The 27,439-nt window shown below is 40.0% G+C and overlaps 1 protein-coding gene and 1 long non-coding RNA gene across 51 annotated transcripts in view; one reads left to right on the top strand and one right to left on the bottom strand.

The window, feature by feature from the left end:
• TTN (titin) overlaps nt 1-27,439 on the bottom strand; it is a 276,354-nt gene that overhangs the window by 64,888 nt on the left and 184,027 nt on the right. For all 50 annotated transcript variants that reach the window (XM_070798610.1, XM_070798811.1, XM_070798618.1 and 47 more), the window contains 53 exons: nt 27,306-27,439; nt 26,905-27,207; nt 26,440-26,627; nt 26,236-26,350; nt 25,845-26,129; nt 25,603-25,754; nt 24,764-24,911; nt 24,307-24,484; nt 23,894-24,015; nt 23,512-23,799; nt 23,105-23,401; nt 22,797-22,983; nt 22,224-22,339; nt 21,833-22,132; nt 21,418-21,717; nt 21,218-21,323; nt 20,933-21,129; nt 20,544-20,849; nt 20,170-20,448; nt 19,327-19,626; nt 18,915-19,217; nt 18,222-18,584; nt 17,636-17,938; nt 17,206-17,505; nt 16,417-16,713; nt 16,029-16,313; nt 15,642-15,935; nt 14,272-14,571; nt 13,853-14,161; nt 13,574-13,764; nt 12,751-13,180; nt 10,860-11,168; nt 10,578-10,726; nt 10,459-10,491; nt 10,233-10,362; nt 9,844-10,143; nt 9,439-9,756; nt 8,092-8,388; nt 7,683-7,982; nt 7,283-7,597; nt 7,048-7,196; nt 5,690-5,840; nt 5,320-5,601; nt 3,792-4,094; nt 2,995-3,297; nt 2,610-2,891; nt 2,206-2,505; nt 1,810-2,112; nt 1,406-1,714; nt 1,010-1,291; nt 589-888; nt 212-505; nt 1-104 (listed from right to left, as the gene is read on the bottom strand). The exon at nt 1-104 is cut by the window's left edge and continues 2,863 nt beyond it; the exon at nt 27,306-27,439 is cut by the window's right edge and continues 169 nt beyond it. In XM_070798610.1, coding sequence (XP_070654711.1) covers nt 1-104; nt 212-505; nt 589-888; nt 1,010-1,291; nt 1,406-1,714; nt 1,810-2,112; nt 2,206-2,505; nt 2,610-2,891; nt 2,995-3,297; nt 3,792-4,094; nt 5,320-5,601; nt 5,690-5,840; nt 7,048-7,196; nt 7,283-7,597; nt 7,683-7,982; nt 8,092-8,388; nt 9,439-9,756; nt 9,844-10,143; nt 10,233-10,362; nt 10,459-10,491; nt 10,578-10,726; nt 10,860-11,168; nt 12,751-13,180; nt 13,574-13,764; nt 13,853-14,161; nt 14,272-14,571; nt 15,642-15,935; nt 16,029-16,313; nt 16,417-16,713; nt 17,206-17,505; nt 17,636-17,938; nt 18,222-18,584; nt 18,915-19,217; nt 19,327-19,626; nt 20,170-20,448; nt 20,544-20,849; nt 20,933-21,129; nt 21,218-21,323; nt 21,418-21,717; nt 21,833-22,132; nt 22,224-22,339; nt 22,797-22,983; nt 23,105-23,401; nt 23,512-23,799; nt 23,894-24,015; nt 24,307-24,484; nt 24,764-24,911; nt 25,603-25,754; nt 25,845-26,129; nt 26,236-26,350; nt 26,440-26,627; nt 26,905-27,207; nt 27,306-27,439 — 13,189 coding nt within the window. The remainder of the gene's footprint in view (nt 105-211; nt 506-588; nt 889-1,009; nt 1,292-1,405; nt 1,715-1,809; nt 2,113-2,205; nt 2,506-2,609; nt 2,892-2,994; nt 3,298-3,791; nt 4,095-5,319; nt 5,602-5,689; nt 5,841-7,047; nt 7,197-7,282; nt 7,598-7,682; nt 7,983-8,091; nt 8,389-9,438; nt 9,757-9,843; nt 10,144-10,232; nt 10,363-10,458; nt 10,492-10,577; nt 10,727-10,859; nt 11,169-12,750; nt 13,181-13,573; nt 13,765-13,852; nt 14,162-14,271; nt 14,572-15,641; nt 15,936-16,028; nt 16,314-16,416; nt 16,714-17,205; nt 17,506-17,635; nt 17,939-18,221; nt 18,585-18,914; nt 19,218-19,326; nt 19,627-20,169; nt 20,449-20,543; nt 20,850-20,932; nt 21,130-21,217; nt 21,324-21,417; nt 21,718-21,832; nt 22,133-22,223; nt 22,340-22,796; nt 22,984-23,104; nt 23,402-23,511; nt 23,800-23,893; nt 24,016-24,306; nt 24,485-24,763; nt 24,912-25,602; nt 25,755-25,844; nt 26,130-26,235; nt 26,351-26,439; nt 26,628-26,904; nt 27,208-27,305) is intronic.
• Nucleotides 1-27,439, top strand: part of LOC139185806 (uncharacterized) — a 59,279-nt gene that overhangs the window by 11,843 nt on the left and 19,997 nt on the right. The window contains exon 3 of the long non-coding RNA XR_011569328.1: nt 1-27,439. This exon is cut by the window's left edge and continues 10,924 nt beyond it; it is cut by the window's right edge and continues 19,997 nt beyond it. This is a non-coding gene — a long non-coding RNA (uncharacterized lncRNA).

Here is a 27,439-nt window from a genome sequence, read left to right as displayed (position 1 = left end):
AGGAATGGGCACACCTCTGATGATGGCAGGGAATCTGACTGTAGTTCCGGCTTTTACCACAAGGCCTTCAATTAATTTCACATCCAGCTCCACAGATGGAGGCACTGGAAAGTAAACATGAGGAAATTAGATTTTGCTTTTGACAGTATGGATAATATCACAACATGAATAATTTTAAAAAGAAGGAAAATAGTGCCAATCTAAAATTTACCTAGTTTTTCTTGACATTCTATTGGGATAGTTGTGTCAGGGAGACCAAGACCCACAATGTTTTCAGCTTTTACCCGGAATCTATAGGTCTTCCCTTGTTGTAGTCCAGTAACAACACACGCTAAGTTTGTCACGGTCTTGAACTTAATCCAGTCTGGGGTGCCCTCTTCCTGATATTCTACCAAATATCCTGTGATTGGAGAGCCACCATCGCGGTCTGGCTTATTCCAAACAAGGGAGACTTCAGTCTTGTCAACATCCACATGGTGTAGGTTCTTGGGTGGCCCTGGGGGATCTTTTCAGAAGAAGTTATGATGAATAAACAATATTCTCAAAGACAGTCAAACAGTACTTTTGTATCCAAAGAGAGCAACTTACGTAGGGGATCCACAGCTTTGATGGGTTTAGGTGTTTCCACAAAGGGACCACGTCCATACTGGTTCTCAGCAGCAACTCGGAAGACATACTGGTTGCCTTCATTAAGATGTTTAGCCAAGTGACTCTTTTTCTTTGATGTAGTTGAAAGAGGTGACCACTCGGTACTGGCAACATCTTTCCTCTCAACCACATAATTTGTAATAACAGAACCACCATCATCCAGGGGTTCCTTCCAAGTAAGGTAACAAGAATCTTTCCTTATTTCACTGACTTCCAGATCTCTAGGTGGCCCAGGCTTATCTGAAAAGTGTTAAACAATGCAGTTATTGTAAGTGATTTAATCCAGCTAAGAACTCAAAACGTATTGAGTTACTTTTATATGTTATTGCATTAAGGCCATCACAAGCACTAAAATTCTTACCTAATACGAGTACTTTTACTGAGACAGTTTTTGAACCAGCTGGATTCTCCACTGTTAAGGAGTAAATGCCACCATCTTCATGGGCAGCATTACGAATTTCAAGCTTGCTGCCAACTGGAGTAACGTCAATTCTTGCTTTAGTTGGAGCCGCTCTGTCTTCCTTTTTCCAGGTTACTTTTGGGAATGGCACTCCTTTGATGATGGCACTAAGCCTCAGAGTATCACCAACCCTTATGTGTTGTTCTCTTGCCATGTTGGCATCAAGAATCAACTCGGGGGGTTCTAGAATAAAGAGAATGGTACTTTCAGATTTGCTTTGTTTGTGTATTTTACAGTTAAGCATAGACGATGAAACCTGTCTTCCTTGCAGAGGCAACTGAGAATGTCTGTACTCACCGAGCCTGTCTTTTACTAGCACTGGCTCAGGAACATGAGCTGGATCTGACTCGCCAGCTGCGTTGACTGCTATTACTCTGAACTTATAGGATTGACCATCCCGAAGACCGGTGACTTTATAGTTAGTTTCAGGACAAGACTCAGGAGTGTGATTGGCTCTTTTCCATTCTTCATCTCCAACTTTCTGGTACTCAACAATATAACCCAGAATCTTGCTCCCACCATCACGACGTGGTGGCTGCCAGGTTAGATCGACTGAATTACATGTTGTATCTATTGCTTCAGGATTAACAGGTGGACTTGGTTTAGCTACAGAATAAAAGAGAAAATCAAAACAGAGTTAGAATACAGCTGGAAACAAACTCAGATAAAATGAAAGCTGAAAGAATGCTTTAGTACTATACCAATTGGGTCTTTAGCAAAGACTGGTTTGGATGGTGGACTTGGGTCTCCAATACCAATTTCATTTTCTGCAGAAACCCGGAATTCATAGTGACACCCCTCTAGAAGATCAGGAACCCTAAATTTAGTGTATGGATGGATAGGCTCTTTGGTAACTCTAGCCCATATTTTAGACATAGTTTCTCTCTTTTCCAGGATGTAGTTTGTGATGGGCTTTCCTCCATCATGTGGCGGGTTCCAGGAGACTAATGCAGAGTCTTTGGTAACTTCTGTAACGATTGGCTGGTCAGGTGCATCAGGAACCCCTATAACAAACATTAGCACAATGTGTTAGACATTTAATTCTTCCTGTTAACAACAGCAAACATTAAATCACTGACAAGAAATACGATGCATACTGAAGCGATCTTTGGCTTTCATTGAGTCAGACACCAGAGGATCACTTATTCCATACAGGTTTTCAGCATGTATCCGGAAAATATAATCTTTTCCTTCAAGCAGTTTAGAAACTTTGCATGTTGTTTTGGCACTTGCAGATGTCACGGGCATCCAAACGTCTTTGCCCACCTCCTTCTTCTCAATAATGTAATTGGTAATTTCACTACCTCCATCATCTAAAGGCGGCTTCCAAGAGATAACCATGTAATCTTTTGTCACCTCATCAAAAATAACTGGTCCTACTGGTGGTCCAGGACGGTCTGAATAAAAGAAAAAAAAAAAAAAAAGAACACAGCACAAAATGTTATTTCCATTTCTGCTTCGGAAAGAACAGAATGTTTCTAATACTTTCTAAATTACTTACCAACAACATTAACTTGACAGACACCCTTCCTGGAGCCTGTACTGTTCTCCACAACCACAGAGTATTTGCCAGAATCTGAACGCTTGGCCTTGAGCTTCTCTAGAGCAAGTGTCGTCGGGGTGGTCTTTATATGAGTGCGGTCATCTTCCAGCACATCAGCTTCATCTTTGAACCAAGAAACTTTAGGCTTTGGTTTGCCTGAGTAACGGCCAGTGAGGGCAAAAGCTTCACCAACTCGAATTGTGAGCTTATCTCTGAAGTCGAGGTCAAGCGTTGGAGGAGCTGAAATGTATAATGATAAAGGCAAATCAGTCTGACTGATGTCTTACGGTCAATCTGTATGTGTGTACAAGTTTTCAAAGTGTACGCTGCATTTGACACATACCCAGCTCATCCTTGCAAGTGATTGGCTTGGTGCAAAATGATGGTTTGCCTTGCCCAACAATATTGACAGCACTGACACGGTACTCGTAGGTATCACCTTCTTTTAAGCCTTTCACGGTGTATTTCCTGCTCATCAAGTTGTCACTTGTAACTTTGTGGAACTTCTCAGTTCCAATGAGACGGCTTTCTAGGACATAGTTGATAATGTCAGATCCGCCATCATACTTAGGGGGATTCCAAGTCAAAGTGACAGACTCTTTGGTAACTTCTTTGACTTCCAGGTCTTCAGGACGCTCTGGTACAGCTACAAGTGTGGAGTGACAGTGAGACAAATGTTAAAAATGTAGGAGAATGTGGTAAATATTACTTTCTGAGGATTGCATTTAAACATTAAACTATTTGTTTGGTAAGTGACAAAAGAGATCTCAACATAAAATGAGTAACTAAAAGGGATCCAATACACTCTGATTTCCAGATGACAAAATCGAGGTTAATTGAGACCAGATAATTCAGGAAAGTTCTCCAGAGCTGGTAGTTTCAGAGTTAGTAAACTACTTCATGTTTATGCCATTAAGTGAAAATTTTAAAAGTGCAGTATTATATGGAAGGATCTGAGGAATATGTATTCCCATAATGTCTTTCACAGTCACATTCAAATAGAACCAACATCAGATACTCAGTATTTGTCAAATCAAAGAAATGTTTGGCATTTATTTATACACCTCTTTTGTCACTGCAGTCTTTGATTAAATGAGTGAAGAAGTGATTAAGGATGAAACTGTTTTAAACTTTACTTACTGATTGGATCTCTTATGACAAGTGCATCTGTGGTCTCAACAAATGGGCCCATGCCAATACTATTTTCAGCTGCAATTCGGAAAAAGTAGGCTTTTCCTTGAATGAGACCCTGGACGGTAGCATTATGTCGGGTAACTGTGTATGTCACTGGGGTCCATGCTCTGTGGTCAGCTTCCCGCTTTTCAATTACATAATTGGTGATGGGAGAGCCCCCATCATCTTCTGGTGAGAACCACGTCAGCTTGCAGGAGTCATTGGTCAGGTTGTGAGCCAGGAATGGTATTCCAACAGGACCTGGTACATCTAGAAATAAGAGGGGAAGGTTTCTAGTTGTTTGACTTCAATGAACTACAGGGCTCAACATTTGTTACCCTCTGTTTTTAAAAGGGAGACAAAAATACTGTTACGAAAAAAGCAAGATTTTGTGTTTATTGAGGTTTTTATTTTTTCCTTTCTTTCCTGATGTCTATATCCAACCATATTTTAAAATAAAGTAAGTTTGCAGTAGTTACTGATTGCCCCTGCTTTAACGGAGACTTATGGAACAGCTTTACATATATACACACACATATATACAATTTTTTTAGTAATTTGTGAGTCAGATAAGAGGGTGATGTTGGGAGGAAAGTGCACAGAGGGAGATGCGAGAAGGGTGAGGAGCGGCATGACTATTTTTTGTGTTTAGTTTACTCTCCAGAAGGAAAAGGGGGAGAGAATTTTTTCAGGGTGATCAGTGAATCTGAGTAGCACAGAAGACCCCAAATCTCAGAATGACCAGTGAGACAGTTGCAGTTTAACCTGGAAATACACCAGTTTGTAAAGTAACAGCCATTGGACAGAAGAATTGCTCAATGAGATTGTTTCTTCATGCCATTTTCATTAATAAACCAGTTTCATAATATGAGTTATGCTCAATAGAGAACTGGTTATTTTAACATTAGAACTGGGTGTTTGGAGTATGGCTGAGCCTAGAGACATGCTGAGAGAGAGATCTGAGTGGGAAGGCTTCACTTTCTGAGCAAATCACTGGAAGAGAGCAGTCAGAGAGAGTTCAACTCAATATTCAGGGACTAGAAATGCAATATTGATAATCCAATATGATGCTTCTCTTTGATTAGCATGTGGACAGCTTCCAAGGGATTTTTGCATTATTATAATAAATAGCAGGTCCTAGATGTGAAAAATGGTCAATCTTATTAGCAAACTGTTAAACATTCTTGGACATTTACAGGAAAGTTGCTTTTATAAAGACTATATAATAATACAGTAAATGCTTATGGTAGCATGCTATACAAAAAAGGCAACATACAGGACTTCATAGTAGGAGTACAGCCATGTTAAAGTATATATTAGATAAACAGTAAGGAGGGAATTTAAAAAAATGCTAATAATAGAGGTTAACGGGATTGTGGGTAATTTTTCTTATTTTCCAAAATATTTGTAATATAGTTTTCTTAATAGTACATCTTTCTTGTAGATGAAATAAAATGTTATTTTTAAAAGATGTGTGGACAAACTGAGTTTTTACCTAATACATCAACGATAATTGTCTTCTTTCTTTCCCCTGCTGCATTTTTAGCAAGAAGAGAATAGACGCCTTGGTGGCTCCTCTGGCAATTCTTGATGACCATGGATGAGCTAATGGCTGTGGTCTCAATGGTGGCCTCTTGAGGTAAAGCTCTTTCATTCATGTTCCAGGTAACAGTTGGAGGAGGCTTTCCAGAGACATAGGCGATGATCCGAATCACCCCTCCAGCATGGACCACAATTCTATCTCTGACGCTGGCATCTAACTGAAGGTCAGGTAATTCTGGAAAACAATTTAAAAATAGTAAGTTGCTTTCATTTCCAATCCAAAATGCAAACATTGATAAAACAATAGAAACATCAGTAATTACCAAGTCTGTCCTTCATTTCAATGGCATCTGTGACTTCTCCAGGTTCTCCAATGCCGGCAATGTTGACTGCTCTAACTCTAAATTTGTAGAATGCTCCTTCTTTCAATCCTGTCACAACAAGTTTTGTTCCTCTCACTTCTTTATCTTTAGCCTAGGGAAAAGTCACAGCCATTTTATAATTAGAATACAGTGTGTGACATGCGTGCTCAGTTATGTCTGACTTTTTGTGACCTTATGGACTGTAGCCTGCCAGGCTCCTCTGTCCATGGGATTTTCCAGGCAAGAATACTGGAGGGGGTTGCCTTTCCTCGTCCAGGGCATCTTCCCAACCTAAGGATCTAACCCGTTGTCTCATGTCTCCTGCCTAGGAAGTGGGTTCTTTACCACTGTGCTACCTGGGAAGCCCCTGGAATACAGTAATGCTTTCTTATCTGTGGTTTTATTTACCACAGAAGTCATTGGGAATCTGAAAATACTAAATGGAAAATAGTTTCCATAAATAAACAATTCATCAGTTTTAAACTGAGTTCCATTCTGAGCAATATAATGATATCTTGGGTCATCCTGCTCCATCTCTGCTTGGGAAGTGAACCATCTGGCTTCCCTGGTGGCTCAGTGGTAAAGAATCCGTGTGCCAATGCAGGAGACGCAGGTTTAATCCCTGAGTCAGGAAGATCTGGAAAGGAAAAGGCAACCCCCTCCAGTATTCTTGTCTGGGAAATCCCATGGACAGAGAAGCCTGGTGGGCTACAGTCCATAGGATCATAAAGAGTCGGACATGACTGAGCAAACAGCAGCCCCTAAACAATAACCTGCCCATTAGTATAAGAAAAACCATAGTATATAGAGAGCGCTCAGTATAATTCTTGGTTTCAACCATCCACTGGGGGGGGGGGGCGTCTTAGAATGTATCCCTTGGGGATAGAAGGGGACTACTGTAGTTTTTTAATAGCTTTCCAAAGTGTAACAATAGTGTCTTCACTCTCTTTGGGAAAATTATTGTCAATTTAGGTTTAATGGATCAGATATTATAGGTAAATACTGAATGGAAGCAATTATATTTTACAATATTGTCAAATGATTGAAAAAACTGTACTGTACTTATTCTACTTTTTTAAGCTTTAGAGCCAAAAGGTTCATCATAATAAAACTTAAGTTTTTTATAATTAAATTTATTTTTAATTGAAGGATAATTGTTTTAAGGACAAATTTTGATTAAATTTTTGATATAAGATGTCTGGATTATCAGTTAAACTATTTTTCTGATTTCTTAATTTAAAAAATACAGGTAAGAATGAGAATAACTATACATGTTCAGTTTATTTACAGTATATTCCCATCATGCCAAGTTTAGCTACCTTTTCCCATTCTTCTTTTCCTTCTTCTTTATATTCAACGATATATCCTGTTACTCTGGACCCACCATCTTTTAGTGGGGGAGACCACTCCAGATCCGCAGATGATTTAGTCCAGTCTGTAACTTTGGGAAATGGAGGGCCAGGAGGTGCTGGAAAGAACCAGTAGACATTATTCTTGACTTTTCCATGGTACTTTTGGGAAGAAAAAAGAAACAGGAATGGTTTGAAGGCTTACCAATTGGATCTCTAGCAGTCGCTGGGTCTGATGGCAGACTTGCTGGCCCCACACCAGCAGCATTGATGGCATATACCCGGAATTGATAATCAGAACCTTCAATGAGACCAGTCACTTTGTAGGAAACACCCAAAGTCATGGCTTTGATAGGATCTCGGTTAACTCTCTTCCATCTCTTTGTAGTGGTGTCTTTCATTTCTAGCCAATATCCGGTCACAGGAGAGCCTCCATCGTATTCTGGCTCTTCCCAATTGACAGTCATGGAGTTTCGAGTCACACTGCTAACTGTTGGCTTATCTGGTGCTCCTGGGACAGCTGTGACAAAAATCACAGTGATTTATAAGAAATTATGAAAGACAAAGACAATAATGACTTTGAATGTGAACTATGTGATACTTACAGAAGAGGTTTCTCGCTGTTTCAGGTTCGCTGTCAAGAGGCTCCCCAATGCCGTATTTATTCTGGGCCATGATTCGGAATACATACTCATGGCCTTCTAGCAACTTGGGAATTGTGTACGTGCATTCTTTGGGCTCACTGGAGACACGCACCCATGTCTTCCTGTTAGCTTCTCTTTTCTCAATTACATAGTTTGTAATCTTAGACCCACCATCGTCTATAGGTGGAAGCCAAGATAATGTCATCTGATCTGCTGAAATAGATTCGAACTTTATTGGTCCCACTGGAGGGCCAGGGCGACCTAAAATGGTTTTAAAAGAGAAACGCTTTTAAGGGAAAGATCTTAAAACCAAATATTACGTTTATGAACAGAAAGTCATGTAGTTTGAATAAAATCATGTCATCCTTACCAAGGACATTCAGTCTCATTTCCTTTGATGCTGTTCCCAGATTATTCACAGCTGTGATGGTGTATAAGGCAGTGTCACTCCTGCGAGACTGTGGGATCACTAGGGTGCAAGTGTCATCCACCACCAGTTTGTTGACATGGGTATCATAGACAATGGGTTCTTTGTTATCAGGCTTCTTTGGAGGAGCTTTAAACCAGGTCAGTGTCGGAAATGGCACACCTTTAATTTTGGCCACAATGTTAACATCAGTTCCTTCTTCAACCTCCATGAATTCTTTTAGCTCAATTGCAGGTGGGCCTAGATTATTAAAAAAAAAAAATGTTGTCATTAGAAACATAAAACACTAAAGGATCAGACGTATTGAATAGAATTCATAAAGAACAGATCTGTCTTCAGCTAATTTGTACCAGTTTGGGGGACAGGCATAGGTGGTCATCATCCTTTATTGATCTATATGTAGCTATGTATCAGCTATTGCCTGTCTCTTACCTGGCATCATTATGATTGTAGATACTGAAAGAAGTGCAACTGTAGTAAGTAGTTTAGGCTTGGGAGTTCTTTTATGATATTCCCTAATATTTATTCAGAGTAATGAAGGGACCTATTTTGTTCTGAGATGACTTCTCCTTTTAAGAAATATAACTGCTAGTAGAGGCAGAGCAATTTTCCCTTTTTCATGAATTTAGTATAAGAATATGCAAAGTGGCTGGTGACTACCACTTTCCTAAGTTTAGAAGAGAGAACTAACACACACACAGCAGTAGAGATGGTAACAATAATTACAGGAAGAATTATTAGCATATTTCTGTGGATATTTTATCTCTTAAAATGGATGTATCTTTTTCTCAGAGAAGAATCAATATAGTTTTAATAAAACCCATGTAATCTTTACTCAAGGACACTCAATGTCATTTCCTTTGATGTTGTTATCAGAGTATTCATGGTTATCATGATATGTGAACAAGTTTCTTTTTCTCAAGTAGAAAGAGACTTGACTATGAATATAAATGGGCCCTGGCAGTTGCTAACAAAATAACTGGTTACTTTTTGCCCCTTTTGAGGAGCATGCAGAGGAGCTGTTTTATCTTTTGGTAAGTAAAACAGCCTGCTGTGGAGAAAAATCAGAGTAAGGAAACTCCACACAGTATCTCCTTTTAGTAAAGGAAAGGTAACCTGTAAGGAAATGTGATAATTCTGTGGGAGTTCAGTGTTTAGGTAACAGGCCCGTGTCCAGACTCAACCCATGGGAGCTTCCAATGCACAGACACATCTTTTTATTTTGGATTTTTGAGTATCTAGGAAGGCATCCATAAAGAGGACCTTCTCCAATCACATGTTGGTACGTACATGTCTGGTCTTTGACGATCACGGGGCCAACAGTGGCTGAAGGTTTGCTGACTCCTGCAGCATTGACGGCTTTGACTCTGAATTCGTATTCCCCACCCTCGATGAGGTCTTCCACGGTAAATTCCAGTTCTTCCACGTCACGCTTATTGCACTGTCTCCATGCTTCTTTCTTTGTCCCAGTAGGATCCCATGCAAGGCACTCAACAATATAGTGGGTGACAGGGGAGCCCCCGTCATTCTTTGGGGGTTTCCATGACAGGTGTACGGTGTTCTTTGTTACAAGGCCAATCTTCAGTTTAATAGGGGGATCAGGAGGATCTTTAAAAATAAAGTATGAATCGTTTACAACAATACATTTCAGGTTTCAATTAGGAAGCTAATTTAATCTTTGACTTAAAAACTTACATATTGGGTCTCTGGCAGTGGTCCTCTGAATCGTTTCCGCGGGAGCACCAACACCAAAACGGTTTTCTGCCCGCACGCGGAAGAAATATTCCTGTCCGGCGATGAGGTCCGGGACGACAAATGAGGTGCTTACACAGTTGGGATTGACTTTAGTCCAAGCTTTTCCGTCAATAGTCCTCTTCTCAATAACATAGCCTTTGATCCTGTCTCCTCCGTCGTCATCTGGCATCTTCCATGAAAGTCTGCAACTGCCCCTTGTGATGTCACTGACTTTCAGATCTTTGGGTGGCCCTGGTACATCTGTTGGATGCAAATCACAATGTAAACAGTGCTATCTTGTTTAAAATAATTTGTTCTTATTCTATAATAACTTTTAAAGCCTTTCTTACCCATGACTTTAACTCTGCAATTTGCAGTCTTTTGTCCTGCTTTATTCTTGGCTGTGATGCTGTATTTGCCTGAATGAGATCGTTTACATTCCGGAATAATAATTACTGATGAATTTTCAGCAGTCTCCAGCTGTACAAAGAAAGCAGTAGTCATACAATGAATGAAATAATAGCAGTATTGAAGTCAATCAGATTCTGAGATCATTTCAATTTTCTTTTTTCTTACCTGTGCATCTTCAGGTATATCATGAACCCCATCCTATTAGAAAATAAGATAATCAGTTATAGTGTAAGTATTCCTTAGAGTCATTCCGTGGGAGATGCAGAGAATTATAATTTTCTTACCTTCATTGCCTTCTTTGCCTTTCCATCAAATTCCCAAGATGATTTTGGTGTTGGGCGCCCCTTAATGACGGCAGGAATCCTAATCTGTGTGCCAGCTTGACAAATCAGACAGTCTTGTGCTCCAATGTCAATGAAAACTTCTGGTACCTCTGTAATACCATGGATAATATAACAGGATTTAGCTCACCTTTTTCAAAAAAGTAATTGACACATCTTCGGCACATGAATCAATTTCATAATAAGATCAAAAGATGAATACAAAAATGGATTAAGGACTAGTACCTTGAATGTCAGTGGCAGGAATCTCTCCAGTTGTATCACTTGGTTCAGATTCACCGGCTTCATTGACAGCTTTCACTCTGAATCTGTACTTTTTGAGCTCTTTCAAGTTTGGCACCACACATTCACAGGTGGGTAGAAGTTTGTCTGGTTCATTTACGCTTTTCCAGTCTGTAGTACCTTCTTCTTGCATTTCTACAATGTATCCTTTGATTGGACTGCCACCATCTTTGGCTGGAGGTTTCCATGCTAGCGTGATGCTTGACTTTGTTTTATCTTTGACTTCTGGGCGAGAAGGTGCCCCAGGTGGATCTAAAAAAAAAAAAAAAAAATCAAAATGTGAAGCTGATGAGATGCTAGATTTATGTACTGTAAGAATATTTTACTTTGCCTGATCATATTTTATTTTTAAAATATTAAAATAGGAATGCCAAAGGAATAAATTACCTTCTAGAGAAGAGAAATATAAGAAAGTCTATTTTCATTTAGCATTAATGCTAAAACAAAGAAAGCAAACAACTATCTGCAAACAACTAACCGGGAGTAGAAAGACTACTGGCTAGCGCTTGATAGATTATTATTCTATTTACACATGATTGGTGAAAAGCTATTTTACTTTTGAGATCTCTTTGAAGAGATTCTGCAATATTCTATACTAAAAACTTAATATAACCTACCATAAAATTAAAAAATGACTTCATCATTAGCTGTAAACTTTTGAACACAAACTGATTTTTAATGCCTTGTATTGTAGATATTGACCCTGTCCCTAATCACATAACAATCCATTATATTTCTGACAGTGCTTTACAATTATGGAAATTTTAATGATAGGTCTTTCCAGCACTTAAGACAGTTCTTTACACATAGCATATATTTAATACTAGCTTGCAGAATGAATAATTCATTTTTTATATATGCTCCGTATAGGACTTAGATTATTTTAAGTCTTTTTTACAAATAACTGAATTTTTTCCACAGAAAATCTATACATTACAACACATGGTATTAATCATTAAGGCCACAGTATTTTAATTTTTGAACTGATATGCTTATAGATCTTTCAGAATTGCTTTTTATTTGACAGACTTCACAGACTATGCTTGAAGATCTTACATCTTTGTTTCAATGTATTATTGAAAATTTAACAACCTTTTGTTTTTGTTAAACTCCTACTGGAAGGTCTGTTTGGTGAGGGAGATAATTTCCACAGTAGCTGATTAAAGAGGCGGAGGTTTATTTTAAGTATGGGAGCAAAGAGGAGCTATATAGTCCAGGGTCTTTATTATTGTGATTCCTCATACAATACTAGGTTTAATCTAAGTGTTTAAAAACCATATGAGTTTCTCTACGTGTATGCATACACATGTATATATATGTGTATATATATATATGTATATATATCTAATACGTATTAGATATGTGTGCTTAGTGTGTGTATCGGAGAAGGCAATGGCACCCCACTCCAGTACTTTTGCCTAGAAAATCCCATGGATGGAGGGGCCTGGTAGGCTGCAGTCCATGGGGTCGCTAGAGTCAGACACAACTGAGTGGCTTCACTTTCACTTTTCACTTTCATGCACTGGAGAAGGAATTGGCAACCCACTCCAGTGTTCTTGCCTGGAGAATCCCAGGGACGGGAAGCCTGGTGGGCTGCTGTCTATGGGGTAGCACAGTCGGACACGACTGAAGCGACTTAGCAGCAGCAGCAGCAGTGTGTGTATATGGATATACACACATCCATATATACTTTTGACAGTCTACATAAGTATGAAACTTTTAATTTTAATAAATAAAATAACTTGGCATAGAATAAATACAAGAAATTTAAGAGCAGAATTATCTATTTAGTGGCTTTGTCCTTGATATATTCCAGAGATGGAAGCATACTTACATATGGGATCTCCTGCAACTTCTGGGTCTGATGGTTCACTGGGAGGGCCAACTCCTGCAGCGTTTATTGCCATTGCTCTGAACTGGTATTTAACACCTTCAATCAAACGGGGAACATTAAATTCCACGCCTTTCAAGCCCACTTTGGTTATTGGTGCTCGGCTAACACGTGACCAGTAGGCACCTCCCTCTTCTCTCTTCTCCAGCCAGTAACCAGTAATTGGAGAGCCGCCGTTGTCCAGAGGAGGAGTCCAGCTCACTAGCATCGACCCTTTGGTGCGCTCCAGAACTTTTGGTTTTCCCGGAGGTCCAGGAGTGCGGTAAGGATCTTGAATGACCACTTTATCTGATTTGCATTCATCACTGATTCCATATTTATTCACTGCCCTAACTCGGAACTCATACTGACCATTGGGGATAAGTTTCCAGATCTAGAAATCAAATGAATAATAATTTCTTAAAAACCACATACTTATGTTGATTTTCACTTGATTTAATATTCAAGTCATTTAGTAGGGGAAGACTGTAAAAAGAAATAAATCTATAGACACAATTATCTGAGTACATACACTCACATGTGGAGAAAGTCTTTTAAAATGAGAATGTGTACATTTATTGAACCTAATAATTTGTCTCTCAAGTAAAAGAGAATCCGTATATCAAACAGAAATTACTAAGGGGCCTTATGTGCAAGGTGCTAAAAACTAAGGATTTTTGTGTGGTGTTTTAAGTTTAATCATTAAATTCCAAGGTCATGCCAGAATGGTGTTTATTCAGACTCAAGTCCTTTTAATGTGCATAAGAAAATACTTAGAACAGTTTACCCCGTATCTCCTCTCTACAGCACTGTTGGTAACTTCTTCCCATTCAGCTCTCTTCCTGCTTGCGTCGCGCTTGTCAATGATGTAATGGGTGATCTCACTGCCACCATTGTCTAGAGGGGCATCCCATGTTAGGTAGCAAGATTCAGCTTTAATGTCAGTAACAGCAAGATTTCTTGGTGGGGACGGACGATCTGAAAAGGAACCCATGGAGGAGATTGAGAAGGAAATTCTTAAACAGATGCTGGAGTTCATTCTTTTATAAGAAAGAGTATCGCTTACCATATACTTCCACATGGACATTTCGGAACACTGAACCAAGGCGATTAGAAGCAGTCACCGTGTAAGTGCCTTTGTCCTCCCGAGTTGCTTTGGGAATGCTAAGCTCAGTCTTTGCCTCACTGCGGGAAACTTCTTCCTTAGTTATCTTAAGTGCATCGGTGGGTTTCTCAATCACAGTTTCATTCTTGGACCACTCAATCTTAGGCATCGGAAGGCCTGTCACATCTGCGGGAATGTTAACAGGCTCTCCCGCCTTAACTTTGATGGTGTCTCCGCGAACAGACAGGCGCAACTTAATAGTTGGAGGCACTGCAAAGAGAAGGGAACGTGGGGGAAAAAAAACAGCACAGTCATAAAGATGTTTACACAGCCTGTGAGATAAAGTGCATTCAAATGGCTATTATGTTTAGGTTCCACACCTTCGTCATCTTGTATGACCACATTAAGAGGCAGGGATGGTTCACTTTCACCAATCTCATTGACGGCCTTGACACGGAACTCATACATCTGGTGTTCATCGAGATCTTCAACAAGAAAAGATGTGGTTGGGCAGAGGTGCTTGTTAACTCGTTCAAAGTCAGGTTTGTCATGACGCCGTTTCTCAATGATGTAGCCTTGGATGGGGCAGCCGCCGTTACTGCGGGGCTCTTTCCAGTCGAGGGTGATGGTGGACTTGGTCCTTTCTGTATATGTGAGCCTCTCAGGAGACGTTGGAGGACCTTTAACCAGAGGTAGGTTGACATGACAAGAATGAGACAAATATTCATGTATGAAGTCACATTTCACTCCAAATTACATGAAAAATAGGTTTCTATTGGCATAATGTTACATGTCTTTAAAATCCTCAAAATATCTCAATTACCAAAATTACAGGCATTCATATAGGCAGAATTTTTTTTTTTAGTAAACTCTATAGTCAAGATTATTGATTAAAAATAAATTGAGGTGCATGTATGCTTTTTTATATTTAGCATTTTACATATTTTACCTCTGTCACTGAGAAAGCTAATTTTAATGACCTAGGAGGGCTGTCTGTGAAATTTTGCTTTGAATGACTAGCTGAGAGCAAAGTATTCCTGTCTCATTAACAGAAAATGGATATGTCTACTGAATACACTTTGAACCATGTTGCCTCAAGTGTTGGTTTAGGGCTGGAAAGATAATTTAAGTGATGCTGCTGTAGTTTTGTGTACTGAAGGATAAGATAGAAAGAATAAGCTCAGAATGGCGAAACTAGACCCAATCCATTCTTGACTATTATTACAACCAGAAGCAGAGCTTTACTGTCTAAGTCCAACTCTGTTCTGTTTTTTCTGGCACAACTTGAGCTGCAGCAGACATTTTGAGATGGGCTGTTACAGTGAGAAGGTAATTTTGTCTCTTTTTTTGGGTGGTGGTGGAGGAGGAATAATTCCTCTGTCTCTTGTGGAACCACAAAGACTTTGCTGTCTAGAATGGGACGTCAGCAGGCATTACCAGCTGTGTGCAGTATTAGGGCTTCATATTTGTTCATACCAGCCAAGGAGATTTCCTTTGGTTTTTTCATTTGTGCTAGGCTCCAATGATTTAAGTTTTTCAGCACATAAAACCATGCCCAAAATTACATTGAAATTACAGTAAATATGGCATCCTTACAGTTGCTTGTAGTTATTTGGTTTTTACCTTTCTCATTACTCCAAATATAAATCTGGAGACTATTGGGAGTTTGAAGCCATAAAACTCCATACATAAATGACGTAACTACAAGCAATTAATACTCACTTTATAAACACAAAACTTTCTCTCTTACCTAGTGGGTCAACTGCAAGAATTGGTCCTATTTCAACAGGAGGGCCACAGCCAAACTTGTTCTTGGCAATCACACGGAACATATATTCTTGTCCCTCAAGGAGACCTGTGATGTCACATTTAGATCTCTCAGTCTCTATGGGTTGTCTCCAAGTGTGCATCTTAGCATCCTTTCTTTCAATAATGAAGCCTGTGATTTCACTTCCTCCATCATCTTCTGGATCAGACCAGTTAAGCAGACACATTTTTCTGTTTGTTACAACAGGTTTCAAGTCAAGAACGGGGCCAGGGACATCTGAAAAATAAAACAGTAACAACAGAAAATCAATGCAGTAAGATAGTATTGCTTAGGGAAAATCTTATGGAAATCCACGTTAACATTTCTTACCAAAAACTTCTACCCGGGCTGCTGCAAATTTGGAGCCACAGCTATTGGTAGCTGTAATCACATATCTGCCATGGTCTTTTCTCAATGCATTCTTGATAATTAACTCAGACTTGGTTCCAACGTTCTCTATTTCAACACGGTCTTTATCCAGCTCGCCTTCTTCAATGGTCCACACTTTGGTTGGCACTGGACGCCCAGTCACCACAGCTGGAATTCTGAGAGTCTTCCCAGCCATAATCTGTATTCCACCCTTGACAGAAACATCTAGTTCCACAGTTGGAGGCTCTGTTGAAAGAGAACAGTCCTACATTAGCTCCAGAAAGATGGGGAGGAAAAATCTCATCCTGGGAAAATATCCATCATCTTATTCAGGTCCCTGGTTAAGTACCTTGTGGTTCAGCCACAGTAACAGGTTCTGTTTCTCCAGGCGGCCCTTCGCCTGCAACGTTGACGGCAGTCACTCGAAGTTTGTAATCGGCACCCTCTCGGATTTCTCTGACCGTGTACTCACGGGGCTTGATCATCTTCTCTGTGCAGCGGGACCATTCATTTGTGCCAACCAGCTGCTTATAGACATAGTAGCCAACAATTTCCCCACCACCGTTGAAAGCTGGGGGCTCCCAGGCCAGTTCAATCGTTGTGGAACTTGTGTCAGTGACTCTGGGGACGGGTGGCCCAGGTGGAGCTAGAATGAATGCACACACAGAAATCAAAACCCGCTGATGGTTTGAAAATGCGCAGTAGCTTATGCTAGCCCATTTCCCCCCACATATGTTACATGCAATGTGGGTAAATATTGCTCTGTGAAACTTTTAAGGTATATATACAAATGTTTATAATTTTACACTGCAACCTCAACATATATCTGTAGTTACTGCTAGTATTTAGTCTGTTTTCCAGCTCTGAGGTATTACTGACATATAACGTATGTAAGTTTTAGGTGTACAGCGTGATGAGTTGATATATGTATATATTACAGAATGATTACCTCAGAAATGTTAGTTAACACCACCATTCCCTCACATAAATACCACTATTTGGTAGCATTTAAGATCTACTCTCTTAACAACTTTCAAGCATACAAAACTTGAAAACTAGAAATTAACAGTAGCAGCAAACAGTAGTGTTAATTATAGTGACCACACTATACCCTCTTTCCTCTTAAGGAATTACTTACAGATTGGATCTTGTGCTGTCTTGGGGTCTGAGGGGGGACTGAACTTTCCAGGTCCAGCTGCATTTTCAGCACATACTCTAAAGACATAGGTGAGTCCTTCTAGTAGGCCGTCTACCTTGGTCTTCAAAGAATTCAGAAGGTTTCGGTTCACACGAGACCAGTGTGTGCTGTTCACCTCACGTTTTTCAAGCCAGTAACCCAAGATGGGGCTTCCGTTATCTTTTGGTTCATTCCATGTCACTAGCATACTGTTACTGGTGACGTCTTCCACAATGGGCTTGTCAGGCGCATCCGGTGGTTCTGATTAAAATTAAAAAAGGCAAGTTTGAACTAATTCCCTAGTATGACATAAAAATTCAAGTTTATAAGCTGGGATAATGTATAGCAACATATGATAAAAAGGCAAAGTTTAGATGCTAAAGAACCTTACCAAATGGATCTTTAGCCATAAATGGCTTTGAAACACACGGTGGTCCAGGCCCAAACCTGTTTTCAGCTCTCACACGGAAGAGGTACTCTTTTCCTTCAATCAGCTTTGTCACTGAATATTTGCAGTGCCTAAGCGTTGAGGTGACAACCATCCATTCTGAGTCAGGTTTTGTCTTGTCTTTCTTTTCTAAAGTGTAGTTTAAAATTTCACTGCCACCATCATCAAGGGGTGGCTCCCATTTACAGAGGACTGAAGTCTTTCTCATATCTTCAAATACAAAGTTGATTGGTGGTCCTGGTATATCTGATATTTTAAAACAGAGAAGTGGTTAAAAATTTTTGTAGCACTGCTCGCAACGGAAAATATAAATGTTGAATGTGCTTCAGTGACATCAACTTCTGTTTTTCCTACATCTGTCTTCATATCACATTAGCTAATGAATAACAGCGTCAGTTTTCTTTGACGAAGCCAGAAGAAAAAGGGAATGAGGACACCTGACTGAAGCTATTTCCCACTTCTTTTAACTGCCCCCACGAACTCTTATATTAACTTTCTTCCATTGGAAAGTGTAGTTTTATCTACTTACCTAGCACACAGACGGTACATGGAGCTTTTGCAATACCATGGTCATTTTCAGCTTTGATCATAAATAGGCCATGATCGGGTCGGACAGAATCTCGGACACGGAGCTGAGATTCTCCTTTTTTACTATTGTCGATACTCAGACGCTGTGTCAGAGGCAGGACAAACGGTTGTTCTTCTTGAACTTCACCCCTCCTTCTCCTCACCAAGGGTTCTACCCGCTTCTTAATCTCCTCTGGTGTGATAATACTTTCATCCTTTAGCCATGTAATTGTTGGGTAAGGTGACCCAGAAATAATTGCATCAAGTGCTATTTCATCACCTCTTCTGACTTCTAGGCTTGTTTTCATAATGACTTTCGGAGCATCTGTAATGATTAAAAGCAATAATTGTTTTCAGTTCTGATGGAAATGTCTGAAGTGAAGTGAAGTCACTCAGTTGTGTCCAACTCTTTGCGACCCCATGGTCTGTAGCCTACCGGGCTCCTCCGTCCATGGAATTTTCCAGGCAAGAATACTGGAGCGGATTGCCATTTCCTTCTCCAGGGGATCTTTCTGATCTAGGGACCGAACCCGGGTCTCCTGCATTGCAGGCAGACACTTTACCATCTGAGCCACCTGGGAAGCCCTGTCTGACGGAACATTATTCTCATCTCTTCCATGATGGGAAGATGGCACACCCATTAAACACAACTTACCAATAGGATCCACAGCTTTGGTTGGAGGAGTGGCCCGAGAGGGTTCGCTGATACCAGCAGCATTTTCTGCTCGCACACGGAACTGGTATTCCTTTCCCTCTTCAAGGCCTTTTGCTGTATAGGTCAGGACTGGGACCAGGTGTTCGTTGCATCTCTTCCATCTCTCTTCACCTTTAGCAATCTTCTCTATGATGTAACCCATTATCTTGCTTCCTCCGTCATACAAAGGTGGCTTCCATGTAATAGTCATTGCCTCAGCTGTAGGATTATGTACCTCAACATCTACAGGTGGATCAGGGGGTTCTGGAGTACAAGAATAAAACCTTATGTTAATATAGGGAAACCCATCTTAAAAAAAAAAACAACAAAAAAACACAACTCCTAGCTTTATGATGTTCACACCCAAACTTACGCTTTGGATCTTGAGCAATGACTGGATTTTTCAGTTCAATATATTCGCCTCCACCAATCTTGTTGACAGCTTTAACACGGAAGAAGTATTCGCCATTTGGTATGAGATCCTTGACAGTCCAAGACAGTTTGTTCTCACCAGACATGACTGGTATGTACGTCCTCCTCCCAGCTTCTCTGCGTTCCAGGACATAATGAAGAATTGGGCTTCCACCATCATATTCTGGAGGTTCCCAAGTTAATTTACAAGAACTCTTGGTCACGTCACTTGCTTTAAGATCTCTGCATGGCCCAGGTAGGCCTATTAAAAATCAAAATGATAATTATTATTATAACCTGAAAAGGCTTGGTATTAAGAGCACACACTTTCTCTGTGTAGGACACGGCAGGCCATTTAGCATCCTTGACTCTGAACTATTAAGTGTCGGTAGCTCCCTCTTAGTTTTGTTCCAAGCAAAAGCGGCCTCCCAAATTTCCAAACACGATTCACCACCATGTTTGGGGGAAGGGGCAGAAAATGTCACCACCCCTGGTTAAGAACACTATGAAAACTTGAAAATACAATTAATAAATGAATATTGGTTATTTAAACATTCTTTGGGTATATCTCTTATTCAAATTGCTATTTCATATGCAAATAATTACAACAGAAGTAAACAAATGCAATTAGAGTTTAGCAATTTCATTTTAGAATTGCTTTGCTTCTCATATGGTAAGAAATAATCTGAAAGGACATTTAGTTTACAAATAGTCAATTCATGAAGCCATTTCTACTAGCACTGCAGAGTTAACCAATCTTCCCAACACGTAAAGCGTGCCTGGTATTTCATCAAAGAATGATTACCTATGACTTTGACATTGATTGAGGCGGTTGCTGAGCCAAGCTTATTCTCTAGGGTAACGGTGTAAATGCCAGCATCGGCACGGACACTCTTGGGAACTTCGAGGTGTGCAGAGATGTGATCGTTCTTCATGGTTAATCTGTCACTTGCTTTCACTTCTTTGCCATCTTTATGCCAACTAACAGTTGGAACTGGGACAGCTCTGAAGGGAACAGGAATGCTTAACTTTTCACCTTCAATGACAACAATGTCGTGAGTCTCCAGATCAATTGTTGGCCTGCCTGTAATCCAAAAGGGGAAAAAAAAATCGTATGTCAAAATGCAATGCAGGAGTAAAGTTTGCTTTATTAATTGTAAAAAGAAACTGTGTTCTTACAGTCTGGGTCTTTGGCAACCACGTTTTCAGAGATTTCAGATGGCTCACTGACTCCAACAGCATTGACAGCTCTCACTCTCAGCACGTACTCCTTGTCAGGCACAACACCTTCTTCAACCTTGAATTTCAAGTCTTTTATTGGGCGAGAATTAACTCGCATCCATTTCTCAGTGCCTACTGGACACATTTCAACATGGTATCCTATAATAGGACTTCCACCATTTTTCTCTGGAGGTTTCCAAGCAATGGCAATGTGCTTTCTCCCAGCATCAGTAACATGCAGGTCAAGAGGAGGTGAAGGAGGACCTTAAAAGACAGTGAAATGTTTACATCCATAATCTCATCATCAGACTCTGGACAATATCCTTTGTAAAATCAGCACTACTTACTTGTTGGATCTTCAATTTTCAGGATTTCTGTTGGTTCACTAGGGTGACCAACTCCAGCCTCATTCTCTGCCCGAACCTGAAACTGGACCTCTGTTCCTTCAATGACATCAGTTACTCTAAAGTGACAGTCAGGTCCTGAGGTCTTTCCAGCTTTCACCCAACGGGTACCTAATTTTTCTTTCTTCTCAATGACATATCTATTGAAACAACAAGCATTTTGTTAACACTAATAAAGACTCTTCAGCCAGATGTAATTTCTTCTTTATGAGTTAATTAAGGTCCTACCTCTGTATTGGTCTTCCACCATCATTTTTAGGTGGTTCCCACTTCAGGTCAACGTGTCGTTTCGTCACATCAACCACTGCCAGAGCATAGGGTGGTCCAGGCGTGGCTGAAAGCAACATTTTCGTTGGTTAGAAACACCAGAGAGAAAAGTGACAATCTACTATAAAATGGTGTCACAAAAATGAAGTTAGAGAGCATACTAAAGGTGTCTTTGGCCAGGACAGAGTCCTCAACTTCACAGTAGTCACTCTGGCCTATGGCGTTTTCTGCAGCAACTCGGAACACGTATAAGGAGCCCTCCGTCAGCGGGGTCACTGTGCACTTGGTATCCTTTACGGTCGTGTCCACTGTCTGCCAGCCTTTCCGTCGCACATCTCGCTTTTCCACAATGTAGTTGGTGATGGGCGACCCACCGTCTTTCTCAGGAACTGTCCACTTTAGGTCTGCTGTATTTTTTGTAATATTGATCACTTCAAGCCAGCGAGGTGGTGATGGGGGATCTGAAGGAAAAAAGAATAGTCCGTTTCTTATTGTCCAATATTCAGTCTTCACTAAAATTTCTAGTAGTCACTAAGAACCCAGATAGCAAAGATGAAACAATCAAAAGTGACTTACAGAGCTTCTCCCGGCAAAGCACAGGGTCGCTGGGCTCACTGGGCTCACTTTCCCCGGCCTTGTTCACGGCTCTAACTCGAAATGAGTATTCCTGCCCTTCCATGAGACCTGGGAGCAAATGCTGGGTGGTGGGAACCCCTTCAGCCACTCGGACCCAGTCCTCCGTGCCAGTCTTTAGCATTTCAATGACATAAGAATCTATCTTTGCCCCTCCATCATGTTCTGGCTTTGTCCAGTTCAACATCAATGATGTTCTGCCTATATCTTTCACAACTGGTTTTCCAGGGGGCCATGGAGGGTCTGCAAGCCAATGAAATGAAATCATTATTTAGGTTTGTCAAAGGAATTAATATAAGCTTCAAAACAATCACAGAAAATAAATGAATCATACCTATGGCATCCTTTATTAAGATTGGCTCAGTTGATTTGCTTGGTTTTCCAGGTCCAGCAAGATTTTCAGCCAGCACACGGAATCGGTACTTTTTCTTATTTGTGAGACCTTTCACTCTGAATTAGGAACAAAGTATGAGTTGAATACCATGATGAAAAGCAGAAAATTCTATTTATTTCACATAGAAGAAGGTAATTTATTTAAAAATTGGTTTGGCAATTTAAATGAAAATATTTCAATATAAATTAAAAATTGCCTTTTCATGGTCACACACAAGATTTGGTCACATGTACCAATCTAATTATAATATCTATAATAATAATCATTAATATACTGGAGGACCAAACACTTTGGAACTTCCATAAAGTTGATATTTTATGGTAAGAAATTATGAACTGTGTCCTTCAATGGAATTTATGTCTTTTTTGAAATTATGTGGTAACAGAAAAGATAAGTAAAAATAATTAAAAGTTTTATAGTGATATATAATCAGATATATTCAAAAGGAATGCTAAAGAATGAAAATTTGTATACACTGCTGTTTTAACACTGTGATGGAGAGCTTGGGCGTACCTGTATGTTGTGTCCTTTATTGGCATCTTATTGCATCTAACCCATTTATCACTTTCAGGATCTAATCTTTCAACCCAGTATCCAGTGATGGGGCTGCCACCATCGTCATCTGGCTCACACCACGTGAGGGTCACTGCATCTTTAGTGATGTCAGAAGGTTCTAGGCGAGTTGGAGGTCCAGGTGGATCTATAGACAGGATAATTGTATGGGTTATATAGCCTTTATATAAATATGACAACTAAATATACATTTAACATAAGTATCCTTTTTTTTTCCCTTTAAACTAACTGGTTAATGAGAAACTTACCAAACTGAAACTTGGCTGTTATTGGAGTGGCCTGGACTGGCTCACCAACACCGTACATGTTTTCTGCAGCAACTCTAAAGATGTATTCTTTATTGGGTGTTAACTTGGTTGCCTTGAACTTGGTATCCTTGACAGTTGATGAGAGCTTGTGCCACATATCACTGTCAGTGGCTCTTCTCTCCACAACATAATTTGTGATTTTAGATCCACCATCATCACGTGGTGGGTTCCATGTGAGAAGACACGACTCGTTGGTCACGTCTGTGATGTCAAAAGCAGCTGGGGGTCCGGGTTTATCTGTGGATGGCATTACACACTCAGAAAAAAACCACATTTTTAAATCATGTTTTATTTTCAAAAGTAGCTAGAATGAGTTTGCTCATTTTTAAAACGAGCACCTCCCTCACCTAAGACGTTCACTTCTACCACGGCGGTGGCCCGACCACAGACGTTCACAGCCTCGATGATGTACCTGCCGGTGTCACTTCTCTTACTATCCATGATCGTCACTGTGGATTTTTTAGGAATGTTTTCAATGGTGATTCTTTTGTCCTGTTTCAGAAGCATGTCAGCCTTTGTCCAGGTTATTTTAGGTTCAGGTTTGCCGGTTACAGTGGCAGGAAGTTCAATCTTAGTTCCTGCTTTTACAGTGATACCTGCGAGGAGCTTCACATCCAGGAAAATTTCTGGAGCCTCTAAATTGGAAAAGATTATTTAAGATGTTAGCAAGTTCAGGTGGAGTTAAAGTCAGAAGTCTTGACTAACAAAGCAAAAACCTAAAGTGAGTACCCTGTGTGTCTATAGCCTGGATTTCTTCTGTGGGTTTGCTTGGCTTGCTGGCTCCTAGCCTGTTCAAGGCCTTCACACGGTAGGCATACCACTGGCCTTCCTCAAGACCTGTCACTTCCATTCTGTCAGGAAACAAAGGAGGATATTTTACTTTAGGGCATTTCATCTGTCCCATTATGTAGTATTCATAATATTTCCAAAATTAATACCCCTGGTATAATACTATCCTTTAATTCTGGATTGCGTCAGTATTTTAATTAATAAAAATCTTGATTAAAGGGTAAGTTCAGCAGCACTTTTAACAAATTAGGCACACCAAAGAAGTTCTAAACTTAACATTTAGACTTTCCAAAATAAAGCTCATGTAGTAAGAGTAAATATTTACTCTTATGTCAAATAATTTAAACACTTACTTTGTGTCTGCCACTGGTTCTCCACAGGCGACCCATCGATCAGAACCACGTGGACATTTTTCAACTATATACCCTTTGATGCGTGAACCACCATCGTGCTTAGGTGGGTCCCATGTTAGGAAGATGCTCTTGGCTGTTCGATCTCTCCACTTAACATTCTCTGGTGGGTCAGGTACCGCTATAGCGTTTTAAAGAGATAGGGTCAGTCTTAGACCATCTATGAAATCTCTCTGTTGCCAACCTGTGTCTTTCCCTCATAACTTCAACTCCAGGTCTAAAGCAAAAACAAGTGTGAATTCCCTGGTCGTCCAGGGGTTAGGACTCCACATTTTTACTGCTATAACCTAGGTTCAATCCCATAAGCCACACAAGTGTGGCCAAAAAATAAATAAGTGAAAAATAAAAACAAAAACAGGTAACAAGAGGTTAGGTAAGAAATTATCAAGGATGTACTCACTTGCAGGAGCTGACATATTTACAGGTTCATCAACATATGCAGGTTCTCCGGGGCCACACTTGTTACAAGCACAGACTTTAAATAAATATTCTTTTCCTTGAAGAAGATCAGGAACTGTGAATTCTAGGTCAGTCACAGAGTCTATAACCTGGGACAAAGCAATATAATTAATTAGTTGTTTTCCAAAAACTCTCTGCCCAAGTCAAAAGGTTTTTTCACGAGCAGAGTTTTGAATGCTAAGGATGACTGTGTTAATTTCATATTAAGGAAAAAGTTGCAAAGAAAGATACAAAATAATATCTGACCCTTAATATAAGGTGGAATTGTTTCATAATTTATATGTATTAAAAAGTTGGCAAATAAGGTGTTGATTCTTTCTACCAGCTTGGCCAGTAGAAATATGATAAATCAAGGTTAAAGGAAAGTAATGGTATAAACTGGGGAGAGAAAAGGGCAGTTAGGCCAACTAAGGTTATCTAGTGGAGTGAGAGGTATGACAACCAGAGAGTTAATTTAGTACTTAGTGTCCTTAGAATGGCTTATAGCCCTTTTAAAAGGACATACTGGATACTAATCTGGTACTAAGTAAATAAGTAGGTTTTGCTTTATTTTTTTTTTAACAAACCTAGTTGAAAAAGATCTGGTAAAGCTCATAGAAAGAGGCAATTACACCATACCTTGGTTGAACTATCTCAGGAAGCATTAGCATCAACACATTTTAAAAAAGATTGAGGTACTTTTTCAGCAGTGTAAAGGTAAAAACATTTAACTTTGCAAGGCATCTCAGGATTTCCCCCATTCTCTTTTCTGGAGTTGGTGCATTGCTGCTCAAAACTTACTTTAGTCCATGTTTTCCGGCTGACTTCACGCTTTTCAATAACATATCCAGTTAATGGACTTCCTCCATCGTCTTCTGGTGGCTCCCAAGTCAAATGTACTGAGTCCTTGGTTATATCACCAAATTTCAGTTCTCTGGGTGCACTTGGGCGAGCTGAAAAAAAATTCAGTCAGAATCATTAATAGCTTGAACCAATATTAGTACTGTCAAATCACCTTATATGATAAAAGGTTAGTTCCTTACCAATTACATTGACATCAATCTCCCCAGAAATTGCCTTTGCACGATTTTCTAACTTCAGCGTGTAAATGCCCTTGTCTGGACGTTCACTTGGAGAGATGACAAGCTCGGCGTAGGCAGACAGGGTTTTCATTTTCACCCGGTCCCCTGCTTCTAGTACTTTATCTCCAAAAGACCAGGTAGCTGTGGGCCTTGGATAGCCTGTACTTGGAACCAGGATCTTGATGGGATTTGGCACAATAACTTCCAGACCATCTTTAAATGCACTCAAATCCATTGTTGGTTCAGCTACCAAAGAGAAAAATTAATGACTTTCCAGTACTATATTTAAATCCCAGTACCCCTAAAGAAGCTACGTGCTGTTCCCAAATCTAACAATGAAATATCCATTTACCATCAGCATCATCAGCAGTTAGAGGACCAAGAATTTCAGATGGATCTGAAACACCAGCTTCATTTTCTGCAGATACGCGATATAAATACTTATTTCCTTTTTGTAATCCAGTAACCTAAAATTAGGAAACAATAATTGTAAAAAAATATATATACATTTAAGTCCACAATCATAAACTATTTATGTTAGATACACATGCCCTACCTTGTAAGTCAGTTCAGGGACAAGTTTCTTATTGCAACGAATCCAATTGTCTTTTCCTTCTTCACATCGTTCAATTATATAGCCCAAAATTGGGCTTCCTCCATCTTTCAGAGGAGGTTCCCATGTGAGCTGAACTGAGGACTGAGTCTGATCTGAGGCATTTAGGTTCACAGGAGGACTTGGTCTCTCTGGATTGGAAGAAAGAATTGGAGTATGCCATTTAATTCTTTTACCACTAGTGCCACCTGGGAAACCCACCATTTAGTTCAGTGACAGATTTATTAAGACAATGCAGTCATCATTTCGATCATCCCCGTAGTTACTGGATAAAAGCAGGCACAGTCTGCATTTCTACAATTTTGTTCAAATTTCTCTGATGTGCTTTGTATTAACTTTTATTTTAATTGATAGGCTTAGTTTCTTGATTTAGTGGAGTACTTATTTCTCCTTTTTTGATGAACTTACCAATGGGATCAGCAACTTTGATGAAAGGTGTGGCTGCACTTGGTTTTCCAACTCCAATTCGGTTTTGGGCCCTGACCCGGAAGCTATACTCTTGTCCTTCCACCACATCAGTGACAGTTGCGGACAGGTCTTCGGCTCTCACTGTCATGGCAGTTTCCCACCTGATAGAAGTCTTGTCCCTTAATTCAATGACGTAGTTTGTGATCTCAGCACCTCCATCGTACTCGGGTGGCTCCCATGTCAGAGAGACACCAAATCTGTTCACATCAGTGATCGTTACATTCAGAGGAGGGCCTGGAACATCTGCATTTCATCACAGAAGAAAACATGGGCTTTCAGTTATCTCAGGGATAAAAGCAGAGATGAGCTACTTTATAATCGACTTAAAAAAGTCTTCTTACCATATTTACTCCTCGCTTCTACAGGACTGTCAGTCTCCACTGGTTCACCAGTGCCAACTCTGTTCCTTGCACTCACACGGAACAGGTACTCAACTCCTCCTTTCTGTAGACCAGTGACAGTAAACTCACAGCTG

The sequence above is a fragment of the Bos indicus genome, chromosome 2 (assembly GCF_029378745.1).
Source record: "Bos indicus isolate NIAB-ARS_2022 breed Sahiwal x Tharparkar chromosome 2, NIAB-ARS_B.indTharparkar_mat_pri_1.0, whole genome shotgun sequence".
Taxonomy (NCBI): Eukaryota; Metazoa; Chordata; class Mammalia; order Artiodactyla; family Bovidae; genus Bos; species Bos indicus.
Note: the sequence above shows the minus strand (reverse complement) of the source record. Positions and strands in the feature narration are given on the sequence as shown.